The 23101-nt window shown below is 42.2% G+C and overlaps 1 protein-coding gene across 9 annotated transcripts in view; it reads right to left on the bottom strand.

Annotated features, from left to right (window-relative positions):
• SOX5 (SRY-box transcription factor 5) overlaps window positions 1–23101 on the bottom strand; it is a 291945-nt gene that overhangs the window by 155591 nt on the left and 113253 nt on the right. For all 9 annotated transcript variants that reach the window (XM_075051376.1, XM_075051377.1, XM_075051378.1 and 6 more), the window contains one exon: window positions 4390–4476. In XM_075051376.1, coding sequence (XP_074907477.1) covers window positions 4390–4476 — 87 coding nt within the window. The remainder of the gene's footprint in view (window positions 1–4389; window positions 4477–23101) is intronic.

Genomic DNA, 23101 nt, shown 5'->3' with positions numbered 1-23101 from the left:
TTATCGTGCATTAAAGATTAGGGTTGGTGGGCTAATCTTGCTTTCAATTATAAACCTGTGGTTACTCCAGTACAGTCTTTGGACTCACCTAGATTTAAGTGGATACAATGAAGAGCTGATTTCACCCTAATGATGATCCCTTTCACAGTGAGTGCAGAAAACACTTCACCTGAGTTGGTTAGGAACGAACCTGTACAACAGAAAAGGACTTTCAAACAGAAAAAAAAAAAAAATCAGGTTCAGGCTTGCCCAGTCTTTCTTGGGAGATTCAGGCGCAATCATTGTTAACAATGCCTTCACTTCAACAGAAGACCAATGCAGAAAGATTAGAAACAAAAGTCAGTTCAGACTTTTGTTCCACACACCTATTCAAAATCAGCTAAGTGGAGAACATATAAAATATGTATTATTATTTCTTGACAACTCTCGATAAGCGAGAGATGGACAAGATTAGCAGAAAGGCTTTGTGTACACCAAGGAAGTTGTAAAAAGAGCTCTGATCGTGGTTAAAGCTGCTTCACCCACACCAGCGTTAGCAGGGCTGCGCACCTCACCTCCTAAGGTGCCTGGCCACCCGGGGGGCCAGCACCGTTCCCGGAGTCTGCTCAGAGGAGGCCCAGCACCAGTGAAACAGAAATGTCATGTTCATTTTCTAAGTATAGGGATGGCTGCTGACATTGAAGAGCACGGAAATACACTTCTTGCACCTTTGCCTATCAACGGCCCGCCCTACATGCTGCATCGGCTGCAGTCGGTAATGTTGCTTTGGAGGAAAGCAACCACTTTCACCCTGCAATGCACAGGTATCAGGTGGCTATGCTGAAAGCAGGAAGGGGGTATAATTTTCCTTCCTGCAGATGATCAGTTAGAGACCTGAAGTTCTCTCTGCTCCACTGAATCCAATAAACTGCATTATCCATGAATAATCCAGAGGCCTTCTGAGCCCTGTTCTTGAATATGATGGATATAAGTAAGTTTGAACAGGCTTTAACCAATTCAATACACAGTTCTACAGCTTTATTTTAAAATATTTCAATTTAACGGCATGTTTTGTTTTGTGGGCTTTACTGTAGACTGACTTGTTTTGAACAGAGTAAAAATTCCATGGATTCCAAAACAAAATTTCTTAAGAAATCTCCAGTGCCAAAATTTATTTAGCCCCAGACTACCTCTCTAAACAAACCGAGGCATCTGAGTTGAAATTTCTACAGACATGAAAGGTTCAAGGTTTTGCCCCATTTTAGAGTATAAGAGTATTCCATTACAGTACCTTTCAGTCAAGCCCTGGAATGAAATACTACATTTCCTTTTCCATTAGTAACTGGACATATATAGATCATTCTAACTCTGATCTTGAAGTTTGCAGCTAGACCCCTGCAGATACTCTGTGATGGTTCTCCCATTTTTACAGGCATGCAGATGAAGAAAGGGGGGCTTAAAGTAGCTGCCCAAAGTAACAAAGCAGCTAAGAGGAACAACCGAGTACAAAACATGGGAGTCTGGTGACTTCCAGCCATTCACCAACTCCCCTATCTTTAATAAAATATTACTGCTTTCTAACTTAAAAGAAATAACACTAATAGAAAATAAAGTCTTCCGCTTCATCTCCCTTTCTTTTAATCTCTCCCAGAGAATAAAACTCAATGGTAATAACACAGACTTGGGCATTAACAATATGTAGCCTAGTGCTGAGACTTTAGCACATGACGTACTAAAACTCCCCCAGATCTAATGAAAAACACAATGAAATTTTGAACAGTTAAACGGAAAAAACTATTCAGTGCATAAGACAGTTGGGCAGTACAGCTTCTAGTGCTGTCCGCATTCCAGGCTGTATTAATAATAAGACACTACTTGTGCGGGGTTTCCAAATATCACTAATAGAGAAATGAGGAAAAAAAAATGCAGCTGCCAGGCCAAATACAGAGGGAAGTCAATTAAAAAATCACAACTGGAAAACTTAATAACCCTACGTTCCTATAGACGGACAACAACATTTTCCAGCATAATATATGTGTGTTTGTACACGCGTAAGCAAGTATAAAGCAGCTCAACTTGCACACCTTTCATGTTGCCTGGCTAAATACAGCTGCAGTACAGCTGAGCCATTGTTCCTTGGCCGCTCATGGCCGGCGGTGCCATGAAAACCGCATTCCTGGGCGCTAAATAATCGGCCTGCCTGACCCCCCAAGAACCTGTAAGTCAAATTCATTTACCCCCAGAGGGCAATGCTCTATTGTATCCTCCCTCCTTTCTAGCCACCTAGGAACAATGGACAATAATTGCAACTGTCACGGCAGTCAGTAGGAAAAATAAACCAGTGCCTGTTTTCACAGCTTACTGCCAAACCTGATCCAAACACCTAATAACCATGCCCCCAACCATAGACACCACAGTTGCACTAAAAAGCCTCAGATGTGAGGCTTTTGAACAGAGCTACAGAACAATAACTCGACTTGTGTTCAAAATATGAAGCTAAAAAACAAAAATTAAAGCAAAGCAAACTCTTCTTTGAGGCTCTGCTGTTGCTCCCCATCCTCCCCCCAGGCAAGACTGAAAGGACTGTTGAATTTCTTTCGTGCTAGCATATAGCTGCTGCTGCCGCTTTCAAGTTTAGCTTGTGAAAGGGGAAGAGAGGAAGGGAGAAAAAAGATTGCCCTCCAACAGAACAAGATCATAGGGACTGGGAACAGACCGCCTTCTCGACGCACTGCACTTTTCAGAGCAGCTTTACCGAGTCCAAAGGCAGAGGTGAATCACTGGGAGTCCTTCTCAAGGCTCCAGCATACCAAGGGTTAAAGAGGCTCCAAACTACATGCAAGAACTGCTGGAATACACACCCAAAAGCGGGTATGAAAACCGCCCGTCTAATTTGGGCATCTTAAAGATGCAGCAGTTCATGGCAGGCGGTGATGTTCTTTTCAAACAATATGCTTTTAAAAACCAGCACTCGCAGAGAAGCCCAGTGGCTACCCTACCTCTTTACGACCTGTTGCTTTACGCACATGGAGAAAACGTGCTCAGCGGAAATAAAGAACCCAGGGTTTGGCCCTCTGTTATAATAATATCTCAGCCTATTTGGGGCCGAAGCACTCTCTTCTGTTATAAAGTTATTCTACATATGTAATGAATATATATTTTTGAATTACAGCCTCTTAGGGAGAAGCTAGGGGAAGCAAGTGGCATACTTTCCTACTTGCGTAAGTCAGTGGACTAGCACAAACTAATGCTGGTGGCTTATCGGTGACAAGCTGGAAGACACATATAATTAAAATAACATTGTCTTTGCACGCGTACCAATACATTAACCTCTGAGAGCATGTCTTGTTGTATCCTTTACTGAATACTGCCCATCTCTTGTGCAGAAGGCCCTTAAACCTATCAGGCACAGGGTTTGGGAGCCTGCCTGAACGAGGATCTCGGTATCAGGAACACCATTAGTAAGGAAACAAACCAAAAATAATGGAGAGAAACGAAACCTAGTTTATAAACATAAAAGAAGGGTTTAATTTTAATCTCATTCTACTTTCACATTTCCGAAACAACATTGGCTTGGATTTTGCTACTCCAGATGTACACTGATATAAATGGGAGAAGAATCAGAGTCGCTGTTTCTTTTCAGAGTGACAATGGCTGCTCTGGAAACTAAAATTTTTGACACACATACATTTTGACTTGGTTCCTCATCACAAACACTGAAGAAGAACTATAAAAATATTAAATTACACGAAAACAAACAACTACAGGTTCCCTAAAATGACCTCACATACATAAAATGGGGAAATATCTTGGCAAAGCAGAAGCTACTGCTGCTGGAGAGTGGTCAAATTTTGTCATTTTCCTTCTGGAGTATGGCTTTAAAAGAACATGCTTTAGTGCACAGATGTTGTACACTGTCTTTTAAAATCTGCACTGGCTAATTTCGGTACCTAGAGGTATCATTACACAAACTTTGCTTTTTTTTTTTTTTTTTTAACTCCTGCACGCAGAAAAGTCAAAAAAATCTACATCATCAAAATCCGTCCAAAAATTAACAAGGACTTCTGATCCCCCTCAGATTTCAGAAGCTGAGCTCTGCTATGCTCTGATCCCACACAAGCCTGTGTTTGATATGTGAATTGACTTTTTTTTTCCAATCCAGCAATAGGAAGTGTCCTCTTATACACAGAACGATATATGCAACAAAAGCTTTACGTAAGTTCATTCACTTAGGGCAATATACCATTTCATTTATTTGTATTATCACAGATGGAGAGCATACATTTAATTTAAGCGCCAAATTACAGTGTTTCAAGGGGAGGGGAAGAGAAGCAAACAAACAAAGTTCCATAAAGCCAGTGATAGCTGTATATTCATTCTCAATTTGCTTTAGCACAGAAACAGCATTACCTTTTATTTCTCCAAAGTTCCCTGATCCCATGGCAAGAAGCTTGTCTTTCCAGTCCTTTGATAGTAGCTTTTCAATACTGGGAGTTTCTGAGTGAAGGGGGGGGAAAAAAAATGTAAGCAAATCAACATGACTGTCTCCACAATAGAACTCATTAAAAGTCTATCTGCTAAAAATAAGGCCAACCCTATTCTGGCCCCCAGTTCGTAATGACTTCATCAACAAACTGATAAGAGGGGAGGGGAAAAAAAAAAAAAGGGGGGAAAAAAAAGAAAAAAAGAATGTGTTTTGTCACCTGCTGTTTCAAAACCATTAGCTTTTTCCTCTTGTGGAACAAAGCCCCGGTAATTCTGTATGACAATGGGCATATATAAACCTGCAGTTCATTGTTTTTCAATTTGGTGAACAAGTTGCTGCCTATAATGGATGCCTGTCAATTTCTGGGTGTTAGTCTGCAGTCAAAAAATAATTATGTTGATAAAATGCAGAGTAAAGGGGGGGGGGGGGGGGGAGAGAGAGAGAGAGAAGCAAAGAATTAGCTCCTAAATCTGCTACATGTAATTATATCCCTCTGAGTGTTTACAATTACATCCACTTTATAATGTGTGTTTAAACATCGTGTGGTGGTAAGCATACTGTGGAAAGATTTTCCGGTAACATGCACATTATAAATAATAATAAAAAGTTGGGTATGAAAAAAGCTTTAAAAGATTGCAAAATCCAGAGGGAGAAAAGGCATTGCTTAGAATGGAAACCCATTATTTGCTCATTTCAGATTCTATCACTTCCTTTAAAAATAAAATAAAATAAAATATATTTGTTCAGTATTTTCAGGAAAAACGCAGCGAGGGTGTGGATGGGTCTGATATTTATAACTCTTGTATTCTGACCTCTTTTTGTGTAGAATTTTAATGCATAAGTAAATATAAATGCTAATAAAATTCAGCGAACATTAAACTCAATTCCAAACAATGTAATTGTATATTCTTGTCAGCATTTAGATGGGTACACAATTACAATAGCTTTCAATCCCACGATTAGCACTGCATTCAGTTAGAAAATGGAGTGTACTAAAAGATAAGTGTCCCAGTATGCGCCATCTAAATAACAATACCCACACTTATTATCTGGATCTAAGACATATACTGCTATTCTCCACATTTGTGTTTATGTGTATTTGTATTTGTTCAGGCATTTGTTTACCCCCTACCAGGAGCATAAAGGGAGTACATGTTAACTTATCAAAGGGACCGTCTGGCCTAGAGACCATACAATTATTAGCAACTGGTTAATTTTCCCCACAGTAAAAACCATTATGAGCAACCTTCATTATCTTGTTTGGCTAATTCTGCCTCCTTTCTCGAAGCCCCAACTCGGAGCTCGGAGGAAGCAGCGCTGCGGGCTCTCACCGGGCTCCCCCCCCCCCCAGCCTGTGCCCCCCCCCGCGGACCGAGCGAGCCCGAACTCCCGTTAAACCAACCCCGCGATGTGCCGAGTTAAGGCAGAAATAACGACAGGGACACGGGCACACAGATGCCCTCTCGGTTTCCACACACCCGCCCCCCCCGGGGCCTCGCCCGCAGGGGTGTGCACGGACGGACGGACGGACAGACAGACAGACACCCCCGCCGAGGCGCAGCCCTCGCAGGGCGCTGCCAGCCCACCAACTGGCCGGATCCCACTTACAGCGCAGGAGATTCTTTTTATCCCCCCCCCCCCCCGCCCCCGTTAACATTTTTATACACGTTGCAACGCTCCCGTTCTCTCCGCTGTAACCGGGAGCGGCCGGCTCTGGCAGCGAGGGTCGCCCCTTGCGCTCACCGCCGGCTCGGGCACCCGGGACTGCCCGAGCGCAAGTTTTCTGTCAGACACCCTACAACTGCAATTAAATCCTAACGAAAGAGAGGGCAGAAGCTGCCGGGCGACGAACATCTCGGTGCCGGGGCTGACGATGCGGAGGTGCCGCCGCGCTCTAAGCACTCGCACAGCTACCTCGGAAGTTTGGGCGTCCCCCGTGAGCACCCACGAAGGAAACCGTTTTGCCAAACATATCTGAATAGGTCAAATCAACGCCGCCGCTTGCTTTTTTTTTTTTTTTCCCCTCCTCTCTTCCCCTGCGCTTTTCTAAAAATTCTCTAGCAGCGTGTAAACAGGCCAGAGCAAACGCGGTATTTGCAGTAGAGGGCTGTCAGTCATTAAAAGCTAACAAACCTTTGCAAAGCAGGAATGCGGCAATAGAAATCCATTGTGAGCTGACAATAGGCTCCAGAGCCTCCAGGCACCAAAAGCAGCCCGTCTTACTTTTAAGTCTATTGTCAGCAAAGTCCACGACAAAGCTTTTCCCCTGCAGCTAGACAAAATATTCGCCGTGGTGCGCTCGTAAAGAAACAGAAGTCTTCTGTCTAACTTGTCGCGTTAAAGCTACAGTAGCCGCTCGCCGGGGCGGCCGGGGCCCCGCCGCCCGGGCCGCGGCACAGGCACGGCCCCCGCCGACCCCCCCCCCCCGCCGCGGCCGGGGCTGGCGGAGCCGCGGGGACCGCGCCGAGCCACCGCGGCAGCCGCTCGGGGAGCGGCGCCGGGACGGGGCCCCGCGTTACGTTACGGGGGGGGGGGGGGGGGGTGAGGGGGGCGGCTTCGTCAATAAAAATCTTCCAGAGCCGGCGGCGGAGTCCCCGGCCGCGTTACGGGACTCGCGTTACCACAGCGAGTGTCCCTGCAACCTGACTCCGCCGGTGATTCCGGGAGAGCTGCGGCAAACGAGCGGGGAATAATGGATGCGATGGACGGCCATGTATCAATGACGGGATTTCTGCGAGAATGGTAAAGATCTCAGTAGGAAATCACGATTAGAGATGTGAAAGGCCAAATGGCAAAATCCCAATAGTAACAATGCATCTGTTCATTAATGTGCGAATATGAGTAATATGAAAATTTAACACAATTATAAGCCCCTCAGCAATCCTGATGGCATAAAATAGATTTGTGGTGATCTAATCAGCGCTTCCCCTGTTGAAACACTGTATGTTAACTATTTAAAATAATATTATAGGGATTCCTTTGCCTTTAAAAACCTCCATGTAATCGGATTTAATCGATGTACTAAGTTAGTTTCAAACCTCTCTTGACTTGAACTGCAATTTTTACATGAGGCGCTCCAACAGAATTTTGATAGAAAATCAGCAAATAATTGTCCTCCTGCTAATACTTAAACAGAACTTTAATTCTGAAAGACAATAGCTTCTCTGCCCCTATAGCTTTATAGAGCTTTAGAGCTATATTAAATTACAGCTTGTTTAATTCTCTTATATACCGTGTTAACATACTGTACTTGCATAAAACACGCTACTCATGTACTCAACCTATCACATTTCAGTAACTGCTTGTGAAATACATTATGCACCGTATCGTGGAAACAAACATTTATTATGTCACTTATGGACCCCATTAAAAAAAGATTTGAAATTTACACATCTTAAATAACTGTTTAAAAGGTTACAACTGCAGAGCTTTCATGAATTAGACAGAAACAGTCATCTTTTGTTCAGGGTTTTTTTTTCGACTTCATTGGGAAGATGATGCCCTCAAATTAAGCACAGAAATAAACACTGCATCTTGTTTGCCATGCACTCGTTCTCTGGATTTATTAGAAAGTCAGTACAACTTTTAATGCTTGCACATATAATGCGCAGCTTGAAATTGGGAAAGGTGGCCTGCACGCAGGAGCTGCTCTTCCTAATCCCACTCCAACACTTCCTCTCCTCTTGGATTCACTAGAACAATGTTGCTACATCCAAAATCTGAAGTATATCGTGACAGATTTTGGATCTGCATCACAACTGTGTATCATGATAATCTATTTTAGCATTTCCAAAAGCTATACACAGTACGCTCTGCTGTTCTGACTATCATGACTCTTCAGAATGTCTCCTAATTCCATATTTGAGAGGAACCTGGGATTAGCCCCACTTCTTCTTCCGAGCCCCACTTGAGCTGAGAAGACCCCCCAGTACCTATCTGCAGCATAGGTGCTACGGCACACAGTAAAACAATTCCAAGTCTAGCCACAGCACAGTATGAATACATCTACAGCATGAATACATCTAAAAAAAGACTTGTCCATGGGTTGTTTGTGAACAGTAATTCATTAATGTTTGGGAAACATTTTCGTTCCAGAAACACTATGAAAAGTGTTAAGTGTTGTTACAGAAGAGGATTACGGGTAGGGCACCAAAGAGAAAGACCGAGACGGAAAGCGTAAGAGGAATCATTAAGTAAATGTTGGTGAAGAGGAGACTGGCTGAATTAACAGAGATACAAATTAATCCACAAAAATTATTTCTGCTGCTTCTATTCAGCACGTTTATCAGTCATTAGCTCTTTCTAGAGATATTTACGGCGCATTTTGTTTTTCTTGTTTCACCCTTGCCTCTGTTGCTTGCATATGCTTCTTCGCATCACTGCGTATGGCAATACCCACTGGTGAGCGGCCCTCTGACTGTGCCAGCCATTGTGGCAGCAGCACACTGGCTCCTCGGTGCCCCCCGGCCCCGCCGCTCTCCCTCCCTCCCTCCTCCCTCCCTCCCTGCCTCCCGTGCCAAGCACCATCGAGGCCGACTCTCTCATCTACAACAATGAGACCTGGAGACTGATGCCAGCCGCCAGTAATTCTCACGCAGGCCTTCCGCGCACGGAATCAAACCGCTTTCTCGGTGGTGTAATAGTCCTGCGTTAACCGCTCCGATTTGCCTGCACCGGCGCACGTGTGCATCGATCTGCACGTTTGGGGCACACGTACGCGTACGCTGAATTGCGCTGACGGTACTGGAAAGCAAAGCATGTAAGTAAGTTAACACAAAATCGCTCTTTAATCTAACTTTTTGTATGCTAACAAGCATGCCACTGTCTCTCTACTTCTGTATTTGATGTTTAAATATAGCTTCATTGACTTATTTGCTTAAAAGACTTAAAAGTTTTCACACTGAGAAAGGAGCGGTTTGTTTCCAGGAAGTGGCCGAGGCTACAAAGCTGTAGTAACAGGCACCATTTTTAGCACTGTCTGCTAGACTTCTATTTAATTTAGTCTACTTCCAGAAGTTGTGTTAATTTTTTCAGGCATTGTAACTCCCCTTTGGGAGTGACCTAATCCTACTCTCACTTCAGCGGCAGCGCAGATGCACGTGTACCTGAACCTGCCTCGGCAGCCTTCCAAAAACGCAGTCCCACAGCGCAGCGTTCCCTTCAGGCCTAACCTCTCCGGTAGCTCTTTTCAATCCATGCTCCAGGGTCACAGTCCTGGAAATCCACTTATAAAAGCTTAGAATGGTCTTCACTGCAAAATCTCTTCCTATTACCTCTTTCTGCTCCTGCTGATTATTTACTAAAAGCAAACTTTGGTCTCATGCAGCTGCCTGCTTCCAGAGAAAGGCATGTAATTCCATCATGCTGTAACAAGGTGCGGGACGGGGGCTCTCCACATGAGGCTCTCCAGAAGAGCCATATGTGAAGAGGAAAGGGGAGAGCAAAGCTCTGACATTATAAGGAAGAGACAACTACGATAAAAGGGAAGGAGGCTGACGTAAGTCGACCACAAGTTAGAGGAACAATATGAGTCCCAGAGCCTCCCACTTGCGTGGCGTCTGGGTGTCCGAGCATGGGTGCTCTCTCAAGGAGATGCCCAAAGTGCTCCCTCCTCCGTAACTACTGTGAACAGCTCTTGTCCTGGGATGAAAGAGAAAGACTCCTTAGAACAAAGTAAAAGAAAGATGTTTGGCCTCGGCAAGGATGATGACATGAAGTGTAGCAGAGTGGAGAGAAGCCAGCAGTTGCTCAATACCTAGCCAGACCACCAGACATTTCCTGCCAACACATGTCATTCCTAGAGGAAGGAGTATTTGGTCGGCACAAACGATCATGAATAAACTTCAGCATTGGCTGATATACCTTCCACTTCTGGCAAGCACCTTCCTTTATGTTATGAAAGAGCTGGCAAATACCCTCCATCCATTATTCACCCTTTTCTTCTGCTATGGTCATAAATACGTTACACCTGTTGGCCACACTCCCACTCACCGTTTCTACAACCCTCACCCATTGCTGCGCCACCCGACTGGCACTCTGTTCTGCATTCATGCACCAGAACAAACCTTTTCTGGGTTAAATCAGGAAACAAGATTAAGGGCAGATTTTCACTCTTCTTCTAAAAGAGGCGACAAGCACATACACAGACACAAGATATTTCTCTTTTTATGCACCCGTTTTTTATTATGAAGGCCTTACCTATACAAAATGAGAAACAATTTTCATAGCAAAGAAAATAAAGCGACTATTATGAAGAAATGGTTAGTATCAGCAGGTTACATAGACATACAGCATCTGCATACACATATGGTTCTCCATCAACAGAACCATGCTTTTAGGGAACTACTTGCAGCTAGGCAAGACACTATGAATCATGAGCAGGCACAACACAGAATGTATTTAAATTTGGAAATCAAAGACCACACGACATACATTTTTCTCTTGCCTTCCAGGAAGTACTGCATTTTTTCACCAGTCTAAAAGCATTTTAAACTTTTGGAGATGACACTAGGAAACACCTCTATAAATGTAAATATTGTTCAAATGTAGGACGTAGTTGCTCAGGTGTGATAAGCAAAAATGTAGTGCTAAATACAATACTACCTGGGGCTTCTCTGACTGGACAGGAAGTAGTATGCTCTTGGGTTCTTTGTTGTTTTGTGGGGTTTTTTTTATACACAATATGTTTTTTTGGTCTTTGGGCACATACTCACAGAGCTGAGCAAAATATTCAAGTTTCAATGAGATATTAGGAAGCTATGGTGCTCTGGCCAGCACATCATAATATGACTCTTACTACACCACTCCATCACAACCACTGTGCAGAAAACAGCTGGGCTACATATGTCCATGGGTGGCTTCCAAACCTACTAAAAAGCTCCCTTCTCTGGCAGGGGTAACCAGCCTTCCTGCTCTTGCAATCTCCAGTCCCACCCCAGCCACATGTTAGCTCCCACAGCATTTTATTTCAGAGGACAAAATCAACTTCTGTATCCACAGATGACCGTAGTTACCTGTGGTGCACAATGACATCAGGTTACCACAGTATTCTTGTCGCACATACTTGTATAATTTTGTGTATGCTTAATAATACAACAGTTGTTTTCAAGTTGCTGGCTCTCTTTTGCAATACCCATCATATTGCATTAATGAAGTATATACTATATGAATGATAAGACATTTTTATTGTGATTTCTGGCACAAGTGTGCTGCTTCTTGTGCTAAAAAAAATAATTCACATAGCCAGAAAAGGTTCCAGAGCACAATAAAGAAATTATTCAAGATTTTAAAATCAAAATCAGTAATCTATGAATGCCACTAAAAACATTATTTTACTCTATCTACAAATACACAAGCAGTTATTTTTACAACTGCTTACCAATGCATACTGCCAGTCTTACAAGAAAGTTACCTAAAACCACACGGACGTTTATTAGGAAGAAAAGGTTAGAATAGTCTTCAGATACACTATACTACCAGTTGTTGAACTAATTATCCCTTAGGATGTAAGCAAGGAGCCAGCAAACCACCGCACAAGGCAGGAACACATGGCAAAGCAGGACGGGGGGGGGGGGCACAGGGACTTCTTAAGCTAGGTTTGTGGCCAAAACCAGCATCTCATTCAACTACACCCTCAGGAACAGTCAGGCTATTGTCTGAAATTTTTCTAGTTTCCATCACCTGAATGCACTGGCAGTTGCACCGTTAGCTATGTACTTTTCAGGCTGTCTTGTTTCAACAAACGGTCACCTACTCCAGGAGCAGTGTCACACTACAGATACGACACACACATTGCAAAGACATCAAGCCTGCCATGTAATGCCTTCTCCCAGTCCTTCAATCTCCCAGCAGCAGAGTCTATGTTCATTTGGGGGTTACACAGGCAACAGTCAAGATTTTCTCAGCTTGCATCCCTTTCACTGGTATACAGCTTCGGGACAGAGTCTGCTTTCAGAACGTGAAAAATTCAGGTATTTCTAAAAGTCTGTCTGTCATACACTCTTCTGGACTGACAATGTCTACGTCAATAAAACATCCACAAAGCCCTTCTGAGGCTTGCATACCCAACAAAACCACCTCTTTCACAAACACAGCGTTGAGTCAGGGAACAAGCCTGCATCCCCTCTCTCACCTCAGAACAACAGGGAATTCCAGCTCAATCTCTGTTATTTCCAGCACACTAACTTGTAGCGTACATACTTCATTGCCTTACATACCTTAGTGACAACAGACCCCGTCAAGGCTACTAAGTGTACGTTGATTACCCTCCAAACAATAATAATCTAGGGTTGCAAGCTGCTGTATGATAATTGCCACCTGTTCCACTGTTGTGGGGGTAGCATTCTTATTTGTGTGCCAGGGCAGCTGGACAGTGGCATGCTCCACTCACACCTCCATGAATCTGGCCTTCCACATCAAGCCCAGAGCCACTGCGGGTTGCCTCCGATTTGTATGGAGACGGGGGTGCGCTACTTGCAGGATACCTCCAAACCCACTACGGTTTAATTATTCCGAAGAAACACTGGAACAGCGTAGTTTGTAGTCACTGCTGTTACCCTCCATCTAAATCCTCATCCTTGCAAATACATAGCAGGATATGGCCAGTTTGAAAATTGATTCAACCTCTGCCTTTCCCATTTCTGCAGCAGAGCAACTGTGTCCCCCAGAGAAGGGGACACAGAGGCACTGTGAATGGCACTGGATGCCATGCACAGGACAATATATCTTTTGTCACTGAAATTTGTTGGGACTCAGTGCTTTGGATTCCCAAAGGCATTCAGGAGCATAAATCTCATTCTGGAAAGGAATTAGGCTCTGACTGCCTTTGGAGATCCAGGCCAGTGAGTTGGCCGAAAGAGCCAATCATGAACACATTCTGCCAAATGTGGCATTTCGCTGGCACAACTGTTGCTGGAACGTCTTTTTCAGCATACACAATCTTTAGAATGGTCCCAAGTCCCCGCTACCACTACGTTCTTCACCCCTAATTAAATTAACAGACAAGAACAAAGCAAGTTATTTAACATTACCAAACTTTAGAAAGTTAAATTTTAAAAGTGTTCCCCATACTTTCCTGATACACAGAAAATAAATTAATAAAAGAATCAGAGTAACTCACTTTCAGACACCTGAGCAGCAACCTTTTTATTTTTCTTTTCACTGATGTTACAATTACACTTAGTAGGAATCCTTATGAAAAGAAGGGAAACAGTAAAATGAAAAAAACCTCTCCTACGCATGAAAAAAGAGAATTTTGTCTTAATCTGTGTTCTTCAACATCCTAATGCCTCTTTAATTCCAGGCATCTCTAAATGAAAGAAGGAATTGATTTTCTCAGGAGTGGTCCACCCAGCAAAAAAACCCTGTGTCAGTTGACAGAAGGAGGCACTATACCAAGCCTGAGCTTCACTGAAATTCTGAAACCACAAAGATGTTTTAATATTTCCAGAGACTATTTCAAGAGTAACAACATAAAAACAGAGACATCTGGAATTAAATACCATTAAATTTCACTTCAGTTTTATTTTTCTGTCTCAGTTGGACAGAGATACTCCACTGAAATACATATTCCCCTAAAATACATTTTTGTATTATGCTACCAACAGAGCCAGTTTCTAATTAAAGGGCCGTAATATCTTGTTAATATTAACAGAGGGCAATGTTTTTGGTCTGCTAATTTTTTACATCTTCAGCACATCCTTAATAAGCAAGAGGGCTTAAAAAAAGGCATTCAGCGAGATGACTATACATACACTAACTTTTTATGGGTACTGACACATCATTAAAGATGTTCTAGGGAGATTCCACGCTTTATCCTTTGACAGAAAAGATCTTTAGTGCCGACCTGTCTCTTTTTAAGTAACTACATGCTTTCTCGAAAAAAACCTAAAACAAAACCCCAAGAGAGCCAAAAAGTATATAATCTAAATAACTGTAAAACATAAATTGAGAACTACAGCGTTTGGCTAGAATTTCAAGGAAATCCTTCTGAAGCTCAACCACTCCGCTTCTCAAATCCAAAATTCAACAGCAACAACGTAACCCTTCACGTACAGTTACTACAGCATTTCTCCTGAAAATCTCAGAGCAACTTCTTTAAAAACAGAAAAAAAAAGAAGAGTCCTGAAGTGCTCATCATTTTCCTCAAAATGACAGAAGCAAGGACTATATGTGATGAAGCTGAGGAGACAATTTTCTAAATAGGCTGTCTTTCAGCCCTTGCCACGGCCATTATTTCCCGCCACCAAAAAGTATGCTGCTCTGGCCTCCAGATGATCAGCTGCAAACGGAGCTCGTGATACCTGGGGCTCCTGACCTCCCGGCCTTCCTTACTGCCACCTTCACCTCCGCAAAGAGGGAAGAGGAGCCTTATCTGCCAACGCAGGAGAGCAATAAAAAAAAAAGGAAAAAAAAAAAGGAAACAAGAAAGTGAAACGAGCACTCTTGTCGCAAAGCCGCAACTTCCGCTCTTGAGGCCTGCCATGGGGCTCTGGGGGTTTTTGGGGTTGCCTGTCGCCCCTCCGTTCCCCGCGCCCCTCCGTTCCCCGTTTCCCCTCCGTTCCCCGCGCCTGGCAGCCCCGAGCGCCGGAGGACAGAGCTGGCCGGGCCGGGAGGGCACAGCCCCGCTTCCCGGTGGAAGCCACGACATGTCCTGCCGCAGCTGCACCGAAGCGCATGTTACTGAACTAATCGTCGGTTTCCCCCCTCCTCCCCCAGCCTCTTTTTTTCTTTTTTTGACAGCTGTCTTCCTATCTTCCCAACAGGTGCTATTAGGCCCCGAACAATGGCGAAGGCTTTTAAGCCACTGCTGTTGACAAGTGAAAGGGAACAACAAATGGCTTGGTAGTGCTCTTCTCCCTGGGTCACTCAACCAATGGTAATAGTTATTATTTTTATTTATTAGCTCTGCAGCACTGTCCTCCATTGTACCTCCTCCAACCTCCCCTTTCCGTGACAGCAAGGAGCTTTTTAACTTTTAATAAAAATGGGCTAGCGCTTAGCTCCTGAGCTGGCTCTTTCTGTAAAGTGCACAGCTAATGAATGTTGTCCATTTAGGTCTGGATAATTTATGATGTCAGCGGAGCGGAGGTGGGGAGGGCCAGATCCAGATACGGCCGTTAGTTACACTGCCAGGAGCGGCAGTAAGAGTACTGTGGGGAGGTGGAAGTTGGACAGAAAGAAGAGGTTCCCCCGGGCCCCACCTCCCCCAGATTTGTTTTTGCAGGACAATTACAAGGTTAGGCGATAAATTTAAGACACTCCCTCTTTTGAGGGTAACGTACTTTTTCTCTACCCTTCTTAGCATTTCACTGACCGTGTTATAATCCTCTTCAGAGAACAATGGCAGATGGAAGAAAAGTTAATTTTCTCTTAAATGAAAATGGCTGCACCCATTTAAATGAAGTACTCAGACCTGTTACCGCTAGAAGAAAAAAATGTGCCAAAATGTTTTCGATCCTAATAATGAATACATGCATTTGTACACATATATTTACTAGTTGAGATTACTCAATTAACAAACTGTATATAACAGACAAGCTCCATCAAATGCAAACCCTGTATTGCCACTGTCCTGGCAAACCAGGTAAATATGAAGGCAAATCAGGCAATTCCATGTCCAAACAAAATCAGTAAACCAGCAAGTCAGTCACCTGGAAGCACAAATACACTTGAAAGTTGAAAATATAATGCTAAAACCCATCAAAATATTGACATATCATAGAACTGGTTCGTTTAGAGTCATATGCTATCAATCAAATTGAGGTAAGAACATGTACATTTTTTGATCATCTGGACCTATTTATTTAATTGTAAGTTGACATAATTGTGTAGTGAAAGGGCTACAGTCATCAGGTTGTCTGTGTGCTTCCTAGAGTAAATGTGTACTATTATAATTTGAACCTAATGATAACATTGAAAGAACCACAAAACACTCATTTGGGATGTTAATAAAACCATTAAAAGGATTTAAAAAATTGAAAATAGAAAACTGAAAAGGATATCCCCCTGAAACAACTAAGAAAACACACAGTAGGCTCAGTTTTCTATTATCTTTAAAAATATGACAGACTGTTTTACCACTGGAAGTGAGAATTAAAGCACATACGCCTGATGCTAAACAACTACACATCCTGAACTCCTCTTGCACAACATATGTGAAAACAAAATCTCAATCATCGATTGCCAGATGCCAGAAAGATATGAACAATAATAATAATAAAAAGAAGACGTACGCTATAAATCAAAGCTTCTGAAGTGCAGGTAGTTTCACAGTATATCAGACTGCTAGTTGTGACGTAAACGATATTTGCATGGAATCATTATGTCAAATTAAGTAGAAATTATTAAAGCTAATGTCATCTTTGGACTTGCTTAAAATAATCTTCCAAGATTTGCACACAGGCTTCTCCACCGAAGTACAGCATTCCATCTGCCTTGACAACTTGTTCTGTTTGTTCTCACTTGTCTCCATTCATGGATTTTTTGGACTCTGTTATTTTCGGCATAAATAGGGAGAGGAAATACATTGGGTTTCCTTTTGATCAAGCATTTTTCTTCCCAAGTTAGGGAATAACATCAAGATACACGGGTGGTTCAGGCGTGTAACAGTTGTGACAGGTAATCCCCAAATAAGTGGAGAGAAATCAGAGAGTCTGTTATGCGTAGCTCTTTAACATAATAGTTCTAGACAAGGGGAAAAGAAAGTCAGAAAGTAAAAGCAGAAAAGTCAAAGAGGGGAAAAGAAAAGAGAGACAAAGAAAACAATACTGAGAACAAGACTAAGAAAGGGGACTAATTTGTCAAAATCCAAAACATAGTTATATTACACAATGCATTGAAGGAGTAGGAGAGTCAGGGCAACTCTGCAGCCACTCCCTGACTATTGAAAATGATCACAAACACCAAGCTCCCCCACTCCCCAACCATCCAACAGATAACTGCAGCAGCCTGGGCAAACATAAAAGAGAGGAGGTAAAGAGCTGTAACATCAACTTCTGCTATCAGAAAAAACAGGATTCAGATTCAAGCATAAACTATGCCTTCAAAAAATCATTGCAAGCACTCTAAAGGGACAAAATATTTCTTTTTTATCAGAGAGGAATCTTACTCATACCCTATAGCAGAACTTTTTCAGACTATTTTAGAAAACTTAGATTTCCTCTATTCACCTCAGGATGATAAAACTTCCTCTGCAAATAGTTGTCCAGTTCCACAAGAATGATCATCTGCATTCAGGATGGCTTCATCAATCACCAAGGTCCAGGAAGGTGAGTGCAGGACAGGGACAGAATACCTTCCCAAGAATTAAGGTCATTCACTGACCAGCTCTTTACACAATGATGACAATCAAGAGGCACTACATTCTCCCTGGTAAAAAGAACGCAGACCCCAGAAACAGAGAGAATGTCAACATTTCCTCTGATGAAGGGAAGTTACTTTAAAACAAGAAACAGTCCCCTCACCACCGAGTTAGCCTTCTCCTACTTTGTCCAACAAACTTGTCCTTGTTGCTCTGGGACCTAATTTGTTCCATCGAAAAACAAGGGAGGAGTAGGTGTGCTCATCCTCCCAGATCTCTCAAACTACCTATTTGAGAAGGCTTGCCTCTAGTGCTTGGGGATGACTGAAATGAGGTCTTTCTCATAAACAAAATCAATTCTTTTTTGCAATTCCAAAACATTCACCTGTGTAGTCCTGTAAGATCAGTGAAGAGGAGGCTTAAACTGAACAGAAGCAGGATGAAGAAGTTCAGATGAAGAAAGAACCACATAGAAGGGACTACCTTCTCTGCAACATCTGTAGTTCAGGATCCTATCCATTCTTCACTTCTTAGGTGTGGTGATAAGAGACATCTGACTTCTACTGTAAATGGGCAGAGGCTGCACTTCGTTTTATCACCCAGAAATCTGGTACCAGTGATCTTCACATCTGTGTTCTCGTCTTGATTATTTCCACCTTCCATGGTTACAAAAGGAACAAGGCATCTTCTGAAAAGCTCTGACTGGTACAGAAAGCAGCAAATCTCACCTAGGTTAACAACATGGGCCTTCATGAATCTGAAGTTCTAATCACTGCCCTGTCTCTCCTAAGACTCTGGCCTCATACTTAAAACCCTCAGTGGGACCACATCTACCTATAGAAAGAAAAAAAAACCCCAAACTTCCCTCTATGACTACAATCTCAAGGATTGACTAGGTTCTAACTGACTAAAGGAACAGGACACAGGGATAACAATGCGTGATCTGAGAATTAGCAAGACAAATCCTTATAAGGGGCTGGACCTATACTCAGGAATGCAATCCAGCAAGACCTAAAAATGATCAGTAAAAGTGGGTGCTTTTGGGGAGTGATAGCTCCTTCAGATCAAGACCAAATCTGTGAATGAAGAGCATATTGGACCAAATAACAGATCTGTGAAAGAACCCAAAGATCAGATCGGTGCACAGATCTGTGCAGCTTTAATGCTGGGATTCCTGGCTCTGTCTTCTTCTGTCTTTGTGGGGTAACTCTGAACGTTGATTCAAACTACCTTCAAGTCCCTAAGAAACTCAGCTAAATTTTAATGTTTGCACAGAAATCACTTCAGTCACAGAACTGTTGGTGCTGCTGTGAAAAAAGAAATCAAACCAAGTCCATTATCAACTGTACCCCAATTTTAACACTGACACATCTAAAATAAGTTAATGAACTCTGAACAATAATATTATCAAACTGTTATATGGAATCATATCTTTTTTGATTTAATTTTGTGACTAACATTGACCTTTCATATATGGTTCCTACCTCTCTTCGTGGACACAGTGCTCAACAATATGCAGTTTATACACAGATTTATTTCCTATCTAGTAAGAGATGTTTGGAAAAAGAACCGCACACAATTCAGCTTTTCTTTTTAAAACCTGAGATAAAACTGGGGCTGAGACTGAAATGTTTTCTTTTAAACCTACTTCTCTCTGAATAAGATAGAGAAGTCTGTGAATAAACATATATTAAATGTTTCTCTGGTATGCAGGTACAAAGGCGAGTCATACCAAATATGTGCGAGTATGCCAAGCACAGAAAAGGACCCAGAGTCAATATCAAAAGTGGTGTGGGGAAACAGAGGGATGTGGGGCTCCTGTGGAGTGAGGCAAATGACAAGGGCAAATTCCCAGATTGCTTGAGAACAGGGGGTCTGGGAAGGTGGAGTGTGGAGTAATTGCAGAATGGTGTAACAGGGAATTTAATAGATCAGAAAAGGCTGAATAGGATAACAGGCCCATTGTTCAGAAAGTTCTCTTTTGTGACCAGGCTTTAAGAGAATGCCAGAGCAACAAATGACTTAATCCTGGGGGGATGCTATGGCGTAAATGAAAGCAGTCTATACCTTGAAAGCCGATGGAATAAATTTCTGTATCACATAACCACACTGACGACTGCAGCTTTCAGCAAAGTCTTAAGAGTTGCAATTGGCAAAAACCACACAATCATGCCCTCCCATGTCCCCCTTTCCCTCTTCAACGGCATTTTCCAATGTACTCGGGGGGCGGAGGGGGGAATAAGCCACATGAATGACAGACATGGTCAAATGCCACATAAAATACAATGGTTACAGGGAAGAACAGAAGAGAGAGAAAGAAAGCATTACTCTGTGCTGGCTTCCTTTCTCTCCTATGTTCTAACCACTGAACTAAACTTGGAGCCTCCAGGTTACATGAACACAGCCATTAAGGACTACACCACCAATTTACACAGCTTCCTGCTCCCTTGCTAAAGAAATGGAAGTGCCTTAATAGACACTTGGTGTAAAATGGAGGCTAACCTTCCAAGTCTCTCACAGAGCATCATATGTTGTTGGGAAACTTTCCCATTTGCTCATGTATTTCTTGAGCCCTATTATAGCAGATGATGGAGCCGGAGGGTCCCATCTAATTCCTGGTACGTCAAAGAGAGCATCTTTCTAGTTATTTCAACTCAAGCTGAATGAGGAATACAGAAAAGGCAGCCTAATTAAAAAAGTAAAGGTCACACTCTAGGGCATCATACAGAATATGTTATGCCTATCCTGGCGAGGATGGCAGGGTAGGCAGTGGAAAATGGAACAGTGCTAAAAATGGCACCATCAGCTTTTGCTTTATATATAACAGAAGAGCCAGGATATTATTTATTATATGGCCAGGAGATTAAGGAAAACATAAAATAACTGTTTTTTACAGAAAAGGTAGAAATATACATTTCTCAATCAGCTACAATTTCTTCAGGGGAATAACAGATTCTTATCTAAAAAAAAATAATCTTCATCTCATTCTAACTCAGCCAGAGTAGTGAAATGCAGAAAAGTAATGCAGCAATCCCAAAATCAAACTTTTTTGAGATCTTTGTGAAACTTGGCCTCTAAATTTTCAAATTCCTACTATATCTGGATGGAACCTATTAGTGGGTTCTAAATTTGGCAACAGAAATTCTTCAATTCTTGGTGAATCTTGTGAATGATATTTAATTCTAAAACAATTGAACCGAGGAAAACTGCTTTGCTTTCCAAGAACTCACGAGTTGAAGAAGTAGAGCTCAGCTGTGATTTGTGGTTTACTTGGTAGGCTGTGTGTTGTACTTTTTACCCTTCTTCCCTCTCCCGTTTACCTTTTGCTAGAGAAAAAAAAAGGAGCACCATAGGTGTGCATCGCTAGAGCGCTCTGCACAAAAGCTAGGCTTCTGCAAAGCCTTGATCTGAGTTTAATTGAAACACTTGTTTCCATATATATTTCACATACTTTTTTTAAGTTTAAAACATAAAAAAGCAGCTACTACCACTTTGAACATTTCTAACTCAGAGAAAATAAAGGAATAGAAAGTTTCCTCCATCCTATTTAAATTACGTTTGGGTAGTTCTCTGTGGGGCTACTACAAAATCCTTTAAGCCCACTAGTCTCTTAGCTACATTAAATTAATGAGGCATCTCAAGCATTCACTCTTCTACAGAAGAGTGTAGACTCTCCAGTTGGACACCTGCAATTCACTAAATTGGAGACATTGACCTAAGAGAGACATCAATGCATTATCCTTGCAGACAATATTGCATTGTAATGTAAAACAGAGATAATATTTGGGGGAATTAAGAAGATGAGGTATATGTTGAGTGGATTTTTCAACATCAGTAGGGAGAGGCTTCAATGGATTCAATGGAGTTCTCCTGACGACTAAACCATTCTAGTTTTGCCAGCATGCAGTACTACATCCTTCTTCATATAAACACCCCAAACACCCAAATTCAGAGTCCCTACTACATTGTGTTCCCACTACTCCATACAATACTTCAATTAAGGCTGAGCTACATTAACTATGATTATCAAAAAAATACACATTTCCACAATGCCATTTTTTTCTCCACTGTTACAACCCTTCGTTCCCAAAGCTGTGTTTATAACGAGATGGTGGGGTGTATTTTCCATTAAAAGCCTCGGCAGGAGTTTCTGTAGTTTTTCTCATGTATCACAAGTTCAATACTCTTTCTGCATTTGCTTCACAATAACCAGTCCATTTCCAAGTGATTAATTTTCTATTCTAAAACAATGCATTCCTTTCCCCTCTCATTTTGCTGGTGTGGTTTTTTTTTTCTTTTCTTACCAAAAGAAAAAAAATTCTTTTTCAATGACATCATGGTATAAAATTTTCAAAGCAGGTTTTAGCGGGAGATATGCAGATTGCTTTGAAAAGTTACCCTCATAAATAACAACAAAGTACTGAATTATCAAGGCTGTAACTCAGTCAAGAGGTGCTGTAACCATTTATATTATATGACCTCAGCAGAACCTCTTGATTGAATTGCAGCCTTTCATTAAATCGGGCACTCTGTATTATTTTCTCTGAACTAGAGTAAATCAGAATGGCAAAGAGATTAGCCCCCAAGCCCATCTCTTTGTGATCTAGAGGCATATAATTTTTAACCATTACCTCGATTTTATTTTGTAACTTAAAAAGATTGTGCATAATCTACTGTGTCAATAATTGCCTTCCCTCTGAGGTGGTAGAGTTTGATGACATGACAAAAATATTACTGTGTAACCTAGGTACATTTAGAAACTATAATGCTTGTTAAAGGAGCAAGATCCCACTACTGAAAACCGGAGAAAAGTGGGGAAAAAGGGGAGGGAAAAGAGGGAAGAGTCTAGATTCATAGCACTGCAGATTCATTCACAAAAAGCTGGAAACCAGAAGGGACCATTAGCTCATCTAGGCTCATCTTCTATATATATTACTGAATATTCATTATTTCATCAACCAAAATCAAACCTTCTTCTGATTTATTTCTAACTACCATTTTACTAGAAGAGAAACAGCTGGCCTCTGAGTCAGGACATTCCATAAATATCTCCCTGCTTTTACTGGAAAGTTGTGTGTGCAGGGATGAGGGTGGAGGGAACCAGGGTACTTGTAACACTCTCTCCGTTCATCTCCAGCTGGCTTATACAATGCTGCCTCCATAACGCAAGAGACAACCTCCATACCAGCGGTTCTCAAACCAACCCATGACGACAACGTCAACATTTCTGAACTTTTTACGGAGCGGGTCCAGGCAGGAGCTCCTGCGCTCGTGCAAGCGGCCACCGCAGCGGGCCCGCAGGAATCCTTTCTCCAGAGAGCGCGTTCCCAGGCCGC

The sequence above is a fragment of the Buteo buteo genome, chromosome 19 (genome assembly GCF_964188355.1).
Source record: "Buteo buteo chromosome 19, bButBut1.hap1.1, whole genome shotgun sequence".
NCBI classification, from domain to species: domain Eukaryota; kingdom Metazoa; phylum Chordata; class Aves; order Accipitriformes; family Accipitridae; genus Buteo; species Buteo buteo.
Note: the sequence above shows the minus strand (reverse complement) of the source record. Positions and strands in the feature narration are given on the sequence as shown.